At 42.5% G+C, this 19585-nt stretch overlaps 1 protein-coding gene across 1 annotated transcript in view; it reads left to right on the plus strand.

Moving 5' to 3' along the window:
• The first annotated feature begins 262 nt into the window (after window positions 1-262).
• Window positions 263-19585, plus strand: part of LOC116979147 (ubiquitin-like protein 3) — a 30899-nt gene continuing 11576 nt past the window's right edge. The window contains exon 1 of the mRNA XM_033030664.1: window positions 263-1035. Coding sequence (XP_032886555.1) covers window positions 1012-1035 — 24 coding nt within the window. The 5' untranslated portion in view covers window positions 263-1011. The remainder of the gene's footprint in view (window positions 1036-19585) is intronic.

Raw genomic sequence — 19585 nt, forward strand, 5'->3', positions numbered from 1 at the left:
CCCCCCACCCCCCCATCAGTCTGAAGAAGGGTTTCGGCCCGAAACGTCGCCTATTTCCTTCGCTCCATAGATGCTGCCGCACCCAGCTGAGTTTCTCCAGCACTTTTTGTCTACCTTCGATTTTCCAGCATCTGCAGTTCCTTCTTAAACACTCTGGGAGTTCACAGCAAAGATTGTAGAACTCTTTATCTACCTCTATAATCTTTGGTTCACAGGGACAATTGTGGGAACTACATTTCCCAGAAACCCTGTGGGCACGGGCGGAAGTGGCGCGAGGGTTTCCGGGGTCGACGGCCGCCATGTCGCTGGCTCCCGGCTCCGGCTATAAACAGAAGGGGGAAGGCGATGGATGAAGGAGAAGCGGTCGGGTGGGCGATCGCACGGGTTGCTCCTTGGAGGGGCTCCAGCAGCCTGTGACCGGGGCGGTGAAGGAGGAAGGAAGGAAGGAAGGGAGGGAGGGGGTTAGTTCTACTGTGAGCGGGTGTTGCTGAGGGAAGGGAGAGAAGGAAGACATCAGCAGGCGGCGGGCAGACTAGAGACACAGAGCTCGGGGCAGTGACTGGGACCGGCTGCTCCCTCATTTTACCACAGCTTTTACCTCGTGGATTGCATAACCACTGAAAGTGGGATTTCCCCCCCCAGAGAAAACTACCTCCATCGATTAAAATCTAGCAATGTCAGTGCAGAGAACACATGCCCACTAGCTAGCTAGACTGCCAGCCTCCCTTCCTGCCCACCTATCTATCTACCTGCCTAGCTCCCTGCATACTTCCCCACCTTCCTTCATTGTGAGTGTCCGCAACCATATTACTCCCTGGCTGCTGAGTCGTTTCCTTTTATTCCGAAGGAAAGAAATACTAGGGGGCCTCCATAGATTGAATTAGGGTCTGAGACTTGTCTCTCATCCTTTCCTTCACGCCTCCACTACCCGCTCTCCAACGTCGCAGTCAACCCCCTTGCTGCCTTCTCCCGTCTATATTGGCTGCAGCAACATTTTAAAACATCTGCAAGATGTCAGCTGCACCTATTGATAAGGTAGGTTTCTGTTTTGTGATTTTAATTTGGTTCGCTAATTTGGCATTTTTATTTTCATAGGTTTGATGGCTTCTAATTATTTTGATTCGAGGAAGGGGGGGGGGAGGTTGTTGGTGCTGGTTAATTGAAGTGATGTTACAATGGAATTATTCAATAGCGTGGATGAGGAAATAGATGCTGTTTAAGGGTGTAATTGTTCCAGTTTCGGTCGTAAGAATGTTTGAAGGGAAGAATGATACGACACTTCTCTGCTTGTAACATGATTCAGAAAGAATACATCGATGGTCATGTTGTTTAACTAAAATTTGGAAATTAGACTTGGTTAAGAGTGGATGACTTAAAGCTGCAGTGACCTTCAGTTCGAATGTTCTCCCTGTGTCTCTGAATTCCTTTGGATGTTTGGGTTGTCCCTTGCTCAAATATGTAGAGTTTGTTAGGCTAGTTAACTCCTGTAGACTGATCCTCTTGTTGGTCGGTGGTAAGAAAATCAGAAAATCGGTGGTCTTCATAGGCATGTGTGAAGTTATGGATTCTGGATGACAGAAATGAAGAGGGAGGGGGAATTTGCTCTGAGAGCTGGGATAGACTGAGCATAATTGCTGTCTATTCAATGTAATTGTCCTGTCAAATAAGTATCCTGGCAGCACATAAGTAGTTTGGAAGCAATGGGGAATAATCTAGAAATGAAAGATAGTAAAGGGTTGTAGGGAAGAAAACACTCATCCTGTTTTGGGCTGATGGGTTTGCCCTAGGGGGGCAAAATTGCCCAAGTAAAGGAATGTCAATATAACAATGAGGTCTACAATGATGAAGGTCTTAGTCTCAATGATCAAACTTTCTGTACCTAAATACAAGCGATGCAAGATTTTATCTAGGGACAATGGTTGACTTAAGAAGCAAGATTGATAGGCAATTTGCTGTTAAACCCTAATAAGTACATATAGCAGGATGGATGAAAATGGAAAGGTGTTGTTTTGTTACTTGGGAGGAGGCATCAATATTTATCTTGATAAACCCTTTAGAAAATGTCAAAAGCCACATTCCAAAGTATATATTTCTCTTCCAACGTGGCTTCGATGTGTAATAATGTTGGCCCAAGAAGCAATGAAAGATGAACATGTTTATAGATGGGGAGTATATCAATTGAAGGAGAGAACCACACCTGCCTGAAGAGCCATATCCAGGTAAAATGTTGGTGCAAATAGAGGTCCTCCTTGGGTTAGAAATGTCCAACATATGGTCACTCTGTGCATATGAATGCACATTTGGTAAACCAGTGGGATGGATGCAGCTAGATTTGTTGGTTGCTGAGCAGCCAAAGGCATCCTTTTGGCGGGGAATGGGGGACCCTTTTCCCCACCCCTCACCCCACAACTGCAATGATCGAGGGCTGTGTCAAGCTGAGCAGAGTTGGGGGCACTAAGCAGGCTCACTCGCTTGCACACTGACTTTGTTAGGCCTGTTGGCAGTCTCCTGGCACTTGCTTGTTATCCCATTATCGCTGTTTCTCTAATCCTCTGCTCCATACTTTGTTAATTTTTTATCATATTGACAGTTTAGATTACAAACCATTCTCAAGGACAAAACCCTGTCGTATCCTGGGGACTAGCTGTAAAGACTGAAGATTTGGGGTCTATAACATTAGGTATAATGTCATTTTTATTAAACAAAACATGACAGCAATGCAAAATCATTTAGTTTTGAAATCAAAGGTCTCTTGGTGCAATGACATTTGATTTAACATCAGCTTGATATCCACAAATTCTGAAACCGTACTCGTGTGGATGCAAAGCATTTCCGGTCCATGTGGAGGCCGTGTGCTGGAGTTAGAGCAAAGTATTATGAGCCAGTGGAAGTTCAACCTGTGATATGATGTGGGTTGAAGAGTGCATCTTTGAAGTAACTTGGTAATTGCACAGTATGTGGTGATAATCAAGAACTCTACTATAAGGAGAGACATACAACATTGACCAGGCTGTTACCAATTGAGAACACTTTGGTTCGGTTTCTTGCAGAACAAGGTTCTTGATCTCTTATGAATAGCTGGCGCACTGCCTTTTGTACATTCTGGAACGGAAAATGTCAACTGAAAAGTAAGGCCTTGCGGGCTTGTGCTTTCTCTGCTCAAGTTATGAAACTTGTGGAAAAGAACTTAAGGTGTATGTTCATTGTTTTATCTTCCTTTCTACAAAGACAAGAAAGTATCTGTGATTTTGGGGAGACTGTAATTATGACTATCTATAGAGAGGACCCAAAGGAATTGTGGTAGCCATAGTGGGGGAGTACCTGCTGTCTACTGAAGGGAAGGTCATTGCAAAGGCCCTCAATTGTCCCTGTCACAGTGGCTGACGAGGTGCTGCTGAATCAGTGTTATTTCTATCCACTTAAATTCATGGCCATGTTCTCCTCCACACAACTGAGACATTTTGAAACCTTTTTTGATGTTGATTCAAAGGAAATGCAGCATTCTTTTAAAATGTAGCAACTGTCAGGGGTTTGTCTATCTCCTTTGCAGCATGATGGTATACAAACTACTATTTTAATCAATGGGGCCACAGTGGACTTTTGGTCAAGGCTTTTGCCAGGAGAGATTGCTCATCGCCCTATTTCTCTCCGTCTTGATTGCTATATTGCTGCACTTTGCCCCCATGTTTATTCCTGGCATGAAACCAATTTACAAGATTCTTGAGGAAACAGTGAATGCCATATCACTTCTGAACGAAGATCATTCTAAGCTTACCATTGACGAGCAATATATGTGTGATGCTTTTATATATCTGTATCTATATATATGTGTGTTTTCAGAGGCTAAGCTCCAAGTCATTGGCATATTGACTGCAACGCAAGTGACAATGGGGCTTTCATAATGATACACAAAACAAATGTCCTCTGCCAACCTCTCCCTATTATGCAACAATAATCCTGACAATAAAGGTCCATAAAGGAACAAAGGAGGCAGCAGAAAGTGGTAGACATTGCCTGCTCTATCTCAGGTACGGACCCTACCATTGAAAGGATGTACAGGAGACACTTCTGGCGACTAATATCATCATAGACCCACGTCACCCTTCCTCGGCAACTATGATCTACAATGGACTTTGTTTTGACTGCACCGTGTACTTTGGTCTTGCATTATAGTGGTCTGTTAACCTAGTATCTCTGGTCATTGTGTTTTTATTTGCGTATTATTGTGTTCATGGGCTTGTAAACCTGTCACTGGTACGAATTTAATTGTTATTTTGTGGTACATATGATTAAGGATACTGAGTTGGATGATCAGCCATGATCATATTGAATGGCGGTGCAGGCTCGAAGGGCCGAATGGCCTACTCCTGCACCTATTTTCTATGTTTCTATGAGTCTTGTCTCAATGAGAATGTAGAAAACCTGGAACGTTTTCCATAACTCGGGAGCCAATTCTGAGTGAAGATGAAGTTCACCTCTGACTTGTGTTCTGGTACAGCAATTGGCTGTTTGAGGGGGAAAAGCAATTTGAAGATCATGCCTTTAAAGCACCGAGCTAATGGCCTTCCAGGTACAGTCATCCTTGCCTCCTATACAGTTTTAAGACATGAAATACCAACAATGGGTTGCTTAAAAACGCCCAATGCAGTCTGCACAATCCTCCAAATTCATTGAACCAATGTCTGCATCCTTTCCCAGGCCAACATTGAGGATGTAATTACACTGATCTACAGAAGTTTGGGTAACCTTGTGTCTGGAATGTAGTTGCTGTAGAATGAATCGGTTCCCATTTATTCTGAAGATTATTTCTATACCGAGAATGAACACCATACTGGAGCAACTCAGCATGTCTGGAGAACACCAGATATGCGTCTGTTTTGGTCAGACCTTACTACCGACTCAACGCCACGTTTCTACACCATGAATGTTTTTTTCTGGAGAAGAGGTGCAACATTGTGTCGAGGTAGATTGCGCCCAGTTTTTTTTTTTTTTACTCGGTACAAAACCTGTCTCTGCCCTTTTATAGGTACACAAAATTGCTGGGGAAACTCAGCGGGTGCCGCAGCATCTATGGAGCGAAGGAAATAGGCGACGTTTCGGGCCGAAACCCTTCTTCAGACCTTTTATACTTCTCACAATGGAAACGTACCATCAATAGCTACCCAAAGTAATCCCAATTACGTGAAAAGATGAGCAAACCAATGACAGCGCCCTCTCTCAATCAACGTTCCCAGCATTAAAGTCAAAATTATTCTATCTGCTGCATTGGGCTAGGCATGACACTCGCACGGTCAACACCAGAATGCCCAACCAGGCACCCCTTATCCGACTATCATAAAACGAGGTGTTTCGGTGGTCGGCGAGAAAATATAAGGATGTTATCAAAATTTAAAGTGCAACATCTCAATTACTCCTGGGAACAATGGGTCCATGAACACTCCCGAGTAGAAGAGGTGTTTTCGGGGTGGAATACTGAGAAACGTAGTCATCAGGAGTACACAGAAGTTCTGCAAAAGTGGTTAAAGCAGCATTGCAGCTTTTAAACTACCCAGTTGCCTGGCTTGGTAGTTGCCACCTGCCCTCAACATGGAAAAGTTATTATCCATTTTAGATTTGACAAAACTAGAATGGAAGCAAGTTGTGTTTGATCTCAAAAGCTGCCGAATGAGAAGAGGTCGGGGAAACTGAATTGCTGCCAATATAAAGCCATACTATGGAGTGTGCAGAGGAGCTGCAAAAAGTACAGTCTGAAGAAGGGTCTCGACTCGAAATATCATCCATTCCTTCTCCAGAGATGCTGCCTGGCCCAATGAGTTACTCTAGCATTTTGTGTCTATCTTCGATTTAAACCAGCATCTGCAGTTCCTTCCTACATGGTTATCAGTTTAATCCTTTTTTGACGCTGTGGTGTTTGGATCCTTTGTCACAGTTTAAGGATAAGGGGGAAATCTTTTAGGACCAAGATGAAAAAACATTTTTCACACAGAGAGTGGTGAATCTGTGGAATTCTCTGCCACAGAAGGTAGTTGAGGCCAGTTCATTGGCTATATTTAAGAGGGAGTTAGATGTGGCCATTGTGGCTAGAGGGATCAGGGGGTATGGAGAGAAGGCAGGTACAGGATACTGAGTTGGATGATCAGCCATGATCATATTGAATGGCGGTGCAGGCTCGAAGGGCCGAATGGCCTACTCCTGCACCTATTTTCTATGTTTGCATTCTTTGTATAGTGGCACATTTAGAGGTAATTTGTAGTTATGTAACCAATGCATTAAAATTTGGGTATTCAACCTGACCTAATTGCATAATTTTACTTGCAGATGGAGAAGTAATGTAATCTTGGGTTATAACTTCAAAATGGCCAATGTCAATAACTGTACCACCTCAACACTGAGACTGTACATTAGTGTTGCCAAAGCAGAGGGAAAATGCAATTTATGGCTCAAAATGTTAATGCTATCTCATAAGGGGAGCAGAAAGAGATTCTTCATAACAAAGTGTTCAGTTTTGCTTAATTTTAACGAGAGTGAATCAAGAGAAAACTGTTAGTGTATTTTGAAACCTTATTCTTTAATTAGTTTTGGTTTAATTACACTAGTTTATTTTTACTTTTGACATTTTGTTAAGGAGTACTCACAATTGCGATAGTTAAAAGGGCAGGAGTTTCTGTGTTCAGTATTCATTGTACTTCAAAGCACGGCTGGATCTAATAGAACAATTCACAAAGGGAATTTGAAATGCTAGCACAGTTTGCTGTGAAAGGTTTGTACACTTCTCACAAGAAATAATGACAAGGAACGAGTTGCAGAACTTGACATTGTTCAAATTAATACCAATAATAGTAAACATTTGTTTTTAACTTGTTCCCTTCTGTACTTTGAGAACAATAACAACATTTCCTTATCCTGTTTGGTTCCTATTTCAAAAGTATTGGGGGTGGGGATGTTGAAATAAAAGATCAAGGAGGCGCAAAACTTGATTTTCATGTTTTTCATGTTTTTCATTCCATTGGATGATGCTTGGATAGAATTGTTTTCTTTATGAAGTACCATCCCATACGCATGTTGGAAATTAAAAAGTATAAGAAGTCCTAAGAGATGCAACTGATCCTTTGAGGTGTCTTGCATCAACCATGAGGTCAACAAATGCCATGTATTCTCAAGTACAGTTGAAGTATGATTGCTGAATTGGTTCTTTTGTTTTGGCTTTTGCCTTTTCTTCACAAACTGTTGAAAATACTAAACCACTTTCTGATTTACTGTAAGTTGCTACGTACAGAAATGGGGAAATGTAAGTGCCATGAGCACTCCATAATGTTTGCCCAATATGTGGTTAAAGGGCCCATAATATAACCATATAACAATTACAGCACGGAAACAGGCCATCTCGACCCTTCTAGTCCGTGCCGAACACATAATCTCCCCTAGTCCCATATACCTGCGCTCAGACCATAACCCTCCATTCCTTTCCCATCCATATAACTATCCAATTAACTATCCATAATGCTTGATATGCTGTACATTTCTGCATGGGTTATTTTACAATCTGTAAAGCAAGATGTCTGGGGAAATTGGTTAAACTTGGCAATCAGGTTGGACCACATTTTATGTAAGTCTACTTTCGGCTGCTGTGTTGCATGCAAATTTGTTGGAAGATGGTGTTATAAACTGATTAGTTCAAGTTCAAGTGAGTTTATTGTCATGTGTCCCTGATAGGACAATGAAATTCTTGCTTTGCTTCAGCACACAGAACATAGTAGGCATTTACTACAAAACAGATCAGTGTGTCCATATACCATAATATAAATATATTACACACATGAATAAATAAACTGATAAAGTGCAAATAACAGATAATGGGTTATTAATAATCAGAGTTTTGTCCGAGCCAGGTTTAATAGCCTGATGGCTGTGGGGAAGTAGCTATTCCTGAACCTAGTTGTTGCAGTCTTCAGGCTCCTGTACCTTCGACCTGAAGGTAGCAGGGAGATGAGTGTGTGGCCAGGATGGTGTGGGTCTTTGATGATACTGCCAGCCTTTTTGAGGCAGCGACTGCGATAAATCCCCTCGATGGAAGGAAGTTCAGAGCCGATGATGGACTGGGCAGTGTTTACTACTTTTTGTAGTCTTTTCCTCTCCAGGGCGCTCAAGTTGCCGAACCAAGCCACGATGCAACCGGTCAGCATGCTCTCGACTGTGCACCTGTAGAAGTTAGAGAGAGTCCTCCTTGACAAACCGACTCTCCATAATCTTCTCAGGAAGTAGAGGCGCTGATGAGCTTTCTTGATAATTGCATTAGTGTTCTCGGACCAGGAAAGATCTTCGGAGATGTGCACACCCAGGAATTTGAAGCTCTTGACCCTTTCAACCATCGACCCGTTTATATAAAAGGGGCTGTGGGTCCCCCTCCTACTTCTTCCAAAGTCCACAATCAGTTCCTTGGTTTTACTGGTGTTGAGGGCCAGGTTATTGCGCTGGCACCATATGGACAGTTGCTCGATCTCTCTTCTATACTCTGACTCATCCCCATCAGTGATACGTCCCACAACAGTGGTGTCGTCAGCGAACTTGATGATGGAGTTCGCACTGTGACTGGCTACGCAGTCATGAGTATAGAGTGAGTACAGCAGGGGGCTGAGCACGCAGCCTTGAGGTGCTCCCGTGCAGATTGTTATCGAGGTTAACACATTTCCACCAATACGAACAGACTATGGTCTGTGAATGAGGAAGTCGAGGATCCAATTGCAGAGGGATGCGCAGAGACCCAGTTCTGCGAGTTTGGTAACCAGCTTGGAGGGGATGATTGTGTTAAATGCCAAGCTGTAATCGATGAATAACAGCCTGACATGAGTTTTTGTTGTCCAAGTGGTCCAGAGCGGAGTGAAGGGCCAGCGAGATCGCATCCACCGTTGATCTGTTGTGGTGGTAAGCGAACTGCAGTGGGTCCAGGTTTTTGTCGAGGTAGGAGTTGATTTGCTCCATGATCAACCTCTCAAAGCACTTCATTACTACCGGCGTTAGTGCCACTGGTCTATGTCATTGAGGCACGTCACCTTACTCTTCTTGGGCACTGGTATAATTGATGCCCTTTTAAAGCAGGTGGGGACCTCAGACCTCAGAAGTGAGAGGTTGAAAATGTCCGTAAAAACTCCAGCCAGTTGGTCCGCACAGGTTTTTAGAACACGACCGGGTATACCATCAGGTCCAGGCGCTTTTCGGGGGTTCACCCATCTGAAGGATTTCCTGATGTCGGCCTCTGTGACTGAGACTGAAATACCATCACAGCGAATGGGGGCTCGGGAAGGCACATCAGTATTCTCCCTATCAAAGCGTGCGTAAAACACATTGAGCTCGTCAGGGAGTGATGTTTCGCCGACATTCGAGCTGCCTCATGTTTTCGCCTTGTAGGAGGTAATTGCATTCAGGCCCCACCACAGCTGCCGAACATCTGTCTCATCCTCCAGTTTGGAGCAGAATTCCCTTTTGGCCTTTTTGATGGCCTTTACCAAGGTCGTATCTGGACTTCATGTAGGCCACTGTATCATCGGACGTGAATGCCCTGTGTCGACTTCAGAAGAGTGCGGATCTCAAAGTTCATCCAAGGTTTCTGATTAGGAAACACTCAGAAGGTTTTTGTAGGGATGCAGTCCTCCACACATTTCTTTAAGAAGTCTGTAACGACTGTGACGTATTTGTTCAAGTCCGTTGCCGAGTCCTTGAACATTGCCCAGTCTACAGACTCCAAACAGTCCTGGAGTTGTTCCTCTGCCCCCCCCCCCCGACCAGCTCTGTACTGTCCTCACCTCTGAGGGTGCGCTCATCAATTGCTGCCTGTAGGCAGGAAGAAGCAGCACCGCGGTATGGTCGGATTTACCGAAGTGAGGGCGAGGGATAGAACGATAGGCATTCTTGATGGTGGTGTAGCAGTGGTCGAGGGTGTTTGGTCCTCTGGTGCAGCAGGAGACATGTTGGTGGAAGTTAGGGAGCGATTTCTTTAGGTTTGCCTATTGAAGTCCCCAGCAATGGTGGTAAATGCCTCGGGGTAAGACGTCTGGTGTTTGTTGACCACGGCGTACAGCTCCTCCAGTGCCAGACGGACGTCTGCCTGGGGTGGGATGTAGACCGCGGTCAGGATGATGGAGGTGAATTCCCTTGGGAGGTAGAAGGGACGGCACTTCACCGCCAGATGTTCCATGTGCGGAGAGCAGGAGTTGGACAGGACTGCCACGTCTGAACACCACGCAGAGTTGACCATGAGGCAGACGCCCCCTCCTCTCCCTTTCCCAGATGCCAGGGTACGGTCCATACGGTGGATGGAGAACCCTTCAGGCTGAACCGCTGAGTCTGGGGAGCTGGGGGTGAGCCATGTCTCTGTGAAACAGAACACAGAGCATTCCCTCAGCTCCCTTTGATAAAGCAGCCTTGCCCTTAAGTCCTCCACTTTGTTTTCAAGGGACTGTACATTGGCCAGTAGGATAGTATGGAGAGGGGGCCGAAGTCCCCTGCACTTCATTCTGACCTGAAGACCTGCCCGTCGGCTACGTTTCCGGTCACAATGGAGGCTTCCCCTTTGTTTCCAGGTACTGTGCTTGCTGTACCTGCTGTTTCTGTGGACCTGCGCTGGAACGGGGATTCCTTCACAGACGGCAGCTCCAGCTCCTTCAAAGTCGGCAGCTGCAGCTCCAGCTTCATTAATCCTGGAAGATCCAGCCCGTCGGCTCTGGGGGTCATCCCGGGGTCTCCAGGTACCGTACCTGGGTTCCTCAGTCAGGTCGGGTGATTTCCAGCCAGCGTGGGAAAGTTTAAAGTCCGGGGCTCCCGCAGCTGTGGGAGATCGCAAAATTGCTGGAGCCTTGAGGTGCTCAAGCAGCTTGTCCGAAACGGCACCGATTTCTGCTGTTTTTCTGATCCATGTAAGTTGTTGGAAGTTGTAATTGAGCCTTTTATGTTCTGGAGCTCCGCAAAAGTCACTGCAGGCAGGCGCTATCTTGCGAGCTCGATTCTGGAATCAAGGTGTTTGTCCTTTATAAATTAGGCATTTCAAAAGCTGTCGTGGAGGTCATTTTATGGAGATAATGTTTCCTCCATATCCTTTAAATTAACATCCAGTTTAAAATTTGGGAGTAATACAAGGATTTTCAAATGTTTTGAGCTGGCGAGGTATTTTTCTTTGTTTCAAATAACAAAAGGTGTCACGGTGCTGAAAGTAATTCTGCAGCCTCACTACTCCTGCAACTCTGCTTTTAATCCTATTCTTTGTCTATATGGTATTTGCTTGTTCACAGTGTAGGTGCTTGGGTTTCCAATCACATCCCAAAGATGTACTGATTCTTAAGGATAATTTACAGCAAGTAGCTGGTAGCAAAACTTAGTGTTCTTAATGGTCATCAGTTGGAGTGAAACCAGCATAAAATCAATCTGTTGAAATTTTGACAAATTGTAATGCATATGGTATGTGATATACTTTCTTCGAAATACACTTGATTTGGGGAAATGTTTGGAACAGTATGGAGCTGATTTGATGCTGCTATTGGGAAATGGTAGGATATTGTGCAAATGATGCAGTATATCACTACTTGGGGGATATTTGTAGTCATTTCCGTTGCCTTAATGGGTGTGAGTTGCTGCTTCAGATCTTGGTCATTTGCATCTTGACTTGACGGAGAAAATGTATTCTTTTTTGAAAAGAATATGTCGTGAAGATTTTGATTTGGGAATTCTGTACAGTTTATTAGTCTCTTGTGCTCCTTTTGAATCAGTGGAAAATAGCAATTTGGATTTATGATGGTAACCAAAATACAGGGGTTCCCAGATAACAAATCGCCTGACTTAAAAATCATCCGACATTTTGAAAATTCTCCTATTCGTAAACTGCAGATGCTGGTTTAAAGTGCAAAGATAGAGACAGTGTTGGAGTGACGCAACGGGGGATGGCATCTCTGGAGAAAAGGATGGGTGATGTTTTGGGTCGGAACCTTTCTTCTTCAGAAGGGTCCCGACTTGAAATGTCACCCATCCTTTTCCTCCAGATATGCTGCCTGACCCACTGAGTTATTCCAGCACTGTGTCTATCTTAACATATTGGGGTTCATTACTCCAATAAACTAGTATCTTACTTTATTTGTGTGATCTGACCAGTGACTGAATCATTCTGCAAATAACAACTGGAAAAGTGTTGCCTAAAATTTAAGGAAGCTGGAGAGCCACAATTAGTTCAGTAAGCTGAGACAAAGCTGATACTGGACTTATCACGTGTTTCCTGCAGTTTTCTTCAGCTGGTCATCAGATTAGAAGGTTGGGACATTATTGCAAATAGGTTTTTAGGTACATTGGGTCTGCAAAGTACTTAAAAGCTGAACCTCATAGTCTTGTCAAAAGCTGCATGTTTAAACCAACAACTAAATTCCCACTGATTCAAGTTTTATTCCCTTATACTTTAACCCCATTACTGAAAGAAGAGCGATCATAGTAATTCTATGATGTGGAATTACTTTTGCGTAGGATCATTGGGAGTTCATTTACCATGGTGATGACTCTACTTGTGGTTTGAAAATGGGCTATTTTCAACATTCATTTGAGTACTGGCTGCTCTTTTGATTAAATATAGGGTAATACAATGCCATCCTTTAAATTTTATCCTACTCTATTTGTTAATGCTAAAATTGGAACAGATGGTACACACAGTCACAAACCACTGGCCATTGGAAAATAATTTGCCTGCCAAAGTAAGGGAAGTTGAGAATCTCATCTCTTAAAAAATATATATACTTTCTTGTTTTAACAGTTTAACAAGTCTATGCAAGAATACTGCATAGCTGTCAGGAGCACAAAATAAAACAAAGTGCTGGAGTAACTCAGCCGGTCAGGCTGCATCTCTGGAGGACATGGATAGGTGATGTTTCGAGTCTGGACTTTTCTCGGTCTACAGTTCCTTGTATCTCCAAGAGTACAAAATATATTGTACTTTTGCCTGGGCCTATTCTAAGCAACAATCAACAGTTATTTTGTGTGGAATTTCAAAGATCTACCTAAAATTGGTTAATACCTGATCCTGTAAGTTTTGAAGTTGCTTCATTTTGAATTTCTATATTCTCCTTAGTTGACAAGTCTAATGCTGTGCAATGAGACAATTTGAAATGTAAACGTTTTGATAAAATGGTCAATGCATTTCATCTGCAAATTAAATTATGATCTTCAAATTAAAAGATGACTTTACTGTTATCCAAATGTCATGGACAAAAACATCAACAATGTGTTCAGGAAATTTTAGGTAAAATAGCTTGAAAAGAGAGACAGAACAATTTAGATCTATTATTATTTGGAGTTTAGAAGAATGAGGAGTGATGAAATATTTCTTTAGTTGGAGAGTCTTAACCAAGGGGCAGTAATTACAAAATAAAGGACTAGTCATTTTTAAATTAAATGTATAGACATTTATTTTCAGGGTGGTAAATCTCTTGGAATTCTCTGCTGTAAAGGATTGTGGCTAGGTGTTTTATAAGTACTTAAGGTGGAAATGAATTATTAAAAGATCTTGGAATTGTGGGCAAAAAAATCATAAAAACACAGAAAATAGGTGCAGGAGTAGGCCATTCGGCCCTTCATGGCTGATCATCCAAAATCAGTACACCGTTCTGGCTTTTCCCCCCATATCCCTTGATTCCCTTAGCCCTGACAGCTAAATTTAACTCTCTGAAAACATCCAGTCAATTGGCCTCCACTGCCTTCCTGTGGCAGAGAATTCTAGATTCACAACTGACTGGGTGAAAATATTTTTCCTCGTCTCAGTCTTAAATTCTTATTCTTAAACTGTGACCCCCTGGTTCTGGACTCCCCCAACATCGGGAACATGTTTCCTGCCTCTAGCGTGTCCAAACCCTTAACAATCTTATATGTTTCAATGAGATTCCCTCATCCTTCTAAACTCCAGAGTGTACAAGCCCAGCTGCTCCATTCTCTCAGCATATGGCAGTCCCGCCATCCTGGGAATTAACCTGGTGAACCTACGCTGCACTCCCTCAATAGCAATAATTTCCTTCCTCAAATTAGGAGACCAAAATTGCACGCAATACTCCAGGCTTTGGTATGAATAAGATATAAATTCCCAATGGATTTAAGGGGCTAGTTACGGGAAGAATAAAAAAGATAGGGCAGGATTTCCATGTGGAAAAAATTATGCAAGCGTTCAGCAGATCAAGTGACAACTGTGAAGAGAAATGGCGTCCATATTTTGGGTCAATGATCATTCATCCACTGTTGTGAGAATGCACAATCGTTAGTGGTTTGAGAATGAGGTGATGCATGTTTGGTATCTTCTTTACGATATGGAAACAAGCAAAATATTGTGTACATAATTTTCAATGGACCGTTTCAGAAGGAGGAAAGGTCACTTTCTGATCTTGGTGGAATCGATTACACATCCTTGACATTAAAGATGTGTTTGGTTTTCAAGAATTTGTTGGCAACTCAATGTGTTGTGAACCATAAATAAGTTTGAATGCTTTTTGTTTCAAAGTAATTGGTTGGTAATTGAGTTGGGTGCAGGGTATGTAATTCAAGTATAAATTCCCAATGGATTTATAGGTCTCATTATGGTAATGTCATTGATTGCAGGCTTTTTGGTTTTACCTCCTTCCCTGAATTCAACAAATTGTTGCTATTCATTTACCACACGTCACCACTGTCCCATGGTGATGCACCTAATTGCATTTAAATGCAGCACATAAATATTGATGCATCCTACTCTTATCACTCTACTAATAAGACAGTGGCTTTTTAATTAATTTATTATAAAGGAATGGGGGAAAATGCAAGTCAGAATTTTAGTGGTGTATTTGGGATCCACTACAGCTGTTCAAATCCCATTGGTATGGGTTTTATACATTTACTAGTTTGTTATTTGCATTATTGATCATGCTTTCACTTGGCTTTCTCAAGTGTAGAATTGTGGATTCAGGCAGAAAAAAGGCTCGATTAACTTTTTCCTTCTTCCAGGAGGATCAACAGTTGATATGATTTAGTGAGGGTTTCTGTGATTAGTGCTACACAGCAGACAGCATTTAACTATTCATAATTTGTAGTTCAACTTGTAGTGAAAATTGTAAATGTATTAGCAGCATACTGCCAACCACACCATCTCATAGCTACTAACTCATTTTGAGGTTCAACAAATCAACCCACTGTCAAATCTCAAGCATTCCCAGTAACAGTAATTTCAAAATGTAAACTGTAGGTCAACTCCAGTATGGCAGTAACTTCTGACAAACCAGCTGTCATAACATTAGGACAGTTGCTTACATCTCTATCTTTTGATTTATCTAGTCACGATGAGAGAACTTTGGCAAAGATGTGTTAAGGCAGATTCAATAACTGCTGAGGAATTTGATTAATATCTTACTACGAAACAGTGTAGTTTGGAGACAGCACGGAAACAAGGAAATAAATGGCCCACCGGGTCCGCACCGACCAGCGATCGCTGATTAACACTATCCTACACACACTAGGGTCAATTTTTTCATTTGTACCAAGCCAGTTAACGTACAAACCTGGATATCTTTGGAGTTAATCTGGATAAAATGCAAATGAACAGAACCCATAGCCTGTCTTTTCTGAGCAAGAGAATTTATGAGTTGATTTCTGGTGGAAAAATGTTTTGGATTTTTTTTTAAATTAAGGAGAGACACAAGCATGAGTTTTAATTGGCAGGTTGCTAGGCTATCTCTTGAATACAGAACTGTTTAATTTGCTCCACAACGTATAACATAATTCACCTGCCATTCCCACCATCTCTAAAAGAAAGAAACTAAAGTTGCTCTCTAACAGAAACAAAGAATTCGTCCTTCTGGATATGTAGCATCTGCCATCTGTTAGTGTGAAATAAAATTTGTAAAACAAGGGAAATGCTATGCCTTAGATTTGCGATTATTTGGAATACTCTTTAGTTTGGATATTATAGCTAAGGTTGGATCTAGACAAGGGCATAAACTGAAGACTGTATTCCAACACACAGCTGCGTTAAATCTTTTGCTTGTGATTGGGTGCATGGGACACAAACCCTCATTAAAATGCTAGTTGCATTTCCACACTACTGCTGCTGAGATATTTCACCTAAGAATGTGTCATTGTTTTGTAGTTTGAGACAACTCGTTGTCTGCCAGTAACAGATGGTACTGCAAGGACCAGTGAAATGGGCTCTGACTTTGCCTGAACCTATTGTTCCCAGATGTTTTGCTTTTTCGGCTCTCTGCAGTCAATGGCACCATTTAGTTGGTTGACTATATCACTTTTTCTTGTATTAGTCAGCTGCTCTCCCATCCTCCCTTTCAGCCATTCTCCCCTCAGTCTGAAGAAGGGTCTCGACCTGAAACAGCACCCATTCCTTCTCTCCAGAGATGCTGCCTGTCACGCTGTTACTTCAGCATTTTGTGTCTATCTTTAGTGTAAACCAGTATATACAGTTCTATCCTACACTCCCCATTAACTCGTTAACCCTGACATTAAAGTGAGAGAACTGGGTAAGTGTCCTAAAATTTGGAAAATTCTTCTCTCTTGCACCTTCTTAGTAATAAAATCTTGCCGCACAAAATATGGCCATTCAGCCCATCAACGGGTTTGGCTTTCAGAAAGAAGAAGATGGGTGAAGAAGTTTATAGTGTGGGGTGTTCTTTTCTCTTTCCACTAAACCTAGACTTTTTTTCTTCGTTCAGTACATTGTGATTCTCTTTGGTTCTCTTTGTGCATACTAAAGCTATTTCTGGTCTTCTGATCATGCATTATAGGTTGTTAAATTTAAATTTGCATTCTTTGCATCCTGAACAAATCACAGCCACAAGCCAAGATCTTGGCGTGCAGAGCCACAAGCAATATGAACGTTCATTACTATTGACTTTTTTCCCTCCTTGGGGACACAGAAGGTTAATGGGAGACTTGAACATTTCTTCACATTAAATGTCTATTTATTAGGAGAATTCTAGCTTGCTAAAGGTCTCTGGTGGCATTTCAGGATATTGCAATACTAAAATGAAATTGAATGCTTTAAAGTTGAGATTTTCGTAATGTAACTTCATTTTTGGCTGCAATTTGTTAACTAACATGAACCATTGTTAAGCATAGTCCATCCATTTGTTAACTTTGTAAGCAGTGTTATTAACCCTTCTGTACTTGGATCCATCTATCACTTGCCAGTTCTTGCCCCAACCCTTCCACTCTGGTCTTTCTCCCAACTATCATCTCAAGTTTCAAGTGAGTTTATTGCCATGTGTCCCTGTATAGGACAATGAAATTCTTGCTTTACTTAAGCACACAGAAAATAGTAGGCATTTACTACAAAACAGATAAATGTGTCCATATACCATGATATAAATATATACACACATGAATAAATAAACTGATAAAGTGCAAATAGCAGAAAGTGGTTATTAATAATCAGAGTTTTGTCCGAGCCAGGTTTAATAGCCTGATGGCTGTGGGGAAGTAGCTATTCCTGAACCTGGTTGTTGCAGTCTTCAGGCTCCTGTACCTTCTACCTACCTGAAGGTAGCAGGGAGATGAGTGTGTGGCCAGGATGGTGTGGGTCTTTGATGATACTGCCAGCCTTTTTGCGGCAGCGACTGTGATAAATCCCCTCGATGGAAGGAAGGTCAGAGCCGATGATGGACTGTGTTTACTACATTTTGTAGTCTTTTCCTCTCCAGGGCGCTCAAATTGCCGAACCAAGCCACGATGCAACCAGTCAGCATGCTCTCTACTGTGCACCTGTAGAAGTTAGAGAGAGTCTTCCTTGACAAACCGACTCTCCGTAATCTTCTCAGGAAGTAGAGGCGCTGATGAGCTTTTTTGATAATTGCGTTAGTGTTCTCGGACCAGGAAAGATCTTCAGAGATGTGCACGCCCAGTCTCTACTCTCCCAGTCTGAAGGGTCCTGATTCAATATATCATCTATCCTGATGATATATTGGAGTCTGAAGAAGGGTTTTGGCCCGAAACGTTGCCTATCTTCTTTGCTCCATAGATGCTGCTGCACCTGCTGAGTTTCTCCAGCATTTTTGTCTACCTCCCATATCATCTATCCACTTCCCTGCCCATGTGTTGTCTGACCTGCTCGGTTCCTCCGGCACTTTTTTTTTTTGCCATTAATTTGTTGTACTATTTTTGTATACTGTCATGCAGCTTTTCTGATTGTCAACGTGCTCCAAAGCAGACAAACCTAATCCCCAAAAAAACCTTCTGATCTTAAAACTTTGATGTTTTTGGTGCCACATGTCTGGCATCAATACAGAGCAGACAACAGCATAGGCAAGGGCTGTTGAACTCAATCAGTAGAATGCATTCATAGGGAGTTTAATCTTATTGTAATGCTGGGGGCAGTGTATCGAAAAGGCTTGAAATTGATTTAACAAATAATTTAATTTTGAATGCATGACATTTTAAATCAGTACTATATAACTTAAAGATGGAAACAGCCCATCAGGTCCACATTGACCATGGATCGCCAATTCCCCCAGTTCTATGTTATCCCACTTTCTCAACCACTCCCTACGTATTAGGAATAATTTTATTGAGGTGAATTAACCTGCAAATCTTTGGCATGTTGGAGATAACTGGAGCACTGGAGAAAACCCACACAGTCACAAGGAGAACATGCAACTGGTCTTCAGGACTTGATAGAATTGGGCTTTCAGCTGACCTGGCAAAGTCGACCTCGTACCCATCTGAAGGACCTTGGAGATGAGCCTAAAGGGGGGGGGGGGGGGGGGGGGGGGGCTGAATATATGTATATATATTTTATTTATTTATTTATTTTTTCTGAAAGCTTGGATGACTAGATTCCTTACTTGCAGATTCTTTACTTATCAGATTCCCTTGCACCTTACTTGACTGGCAGGACAAACCAACCTGAGTTAGTGGTATAGTGTATGGGTGGGAAGAAGCCTGAGAGACCTTGACATCGATTTTAGACTATGAAGGCTTGTGATATTGGTCAAACGTGGGTAAGCGAACCACCACCTGATTGCTATCCATCAGCTGATAAATTGGTGCTATTGCATGTTAAACAATATTTAGAAGCAGTGCTGAAAGCCAGAGCACAAACTGGGTTGGGACTTTATTGTCCGTCACCTTGTTAACAGTCAGCTTATCAGTGATGAGTTGTGAAGGACATGGCTGGATAACGAGGTCCAGAGAAGGTTGTGAGTAAACCAGAATAAACTTTGACCTCATTGTTGCTAACCTGCCTGGTGCAATGACATTGTCCATGATAGCAATGGCACAAATGGCTACTGCACAGCCCTTTTTGGAACATAGCTCTGTCTTTACATTGGAGATGTTCTCCCCAATGTCTAACACCACAATCATAATGTTGAGCGGGAGAATCAACACATCTGGCTGTTCAAAATTGGGCATCAGTGAGACACGATCGACCATCAACAGCAAAAAGTACGCCAGTCTAGCTTTCATCTGCAATATCTGTCACCCTGTGATGTTGGATGGCACAATCAGGAATTGGAAGGGCTATCTGGGAGCAGCACAAGGTATGCCTAAAGACAAGGCATAAACCTGGTGAAGCAGCATTGTAAGATGATCTGCAGGA

The sequence above is a fragment of the Amblyraja radiata genome, chromosome 12 (genome assembly GCF_010909765.2).
Source record: "Amblyraja radiata isolate CabotCenter1 chromosome 12, sAmbRad1.1.pri, whole genome shotgun sequence".
Classification (NCBI taxonomy): domain Eukaryota; kingdom Metazoa; phylum Chordata; class Chondrichthyes; order Rajiformes; family Rajidae; genus Amblyraja; species Amblyraja radiata.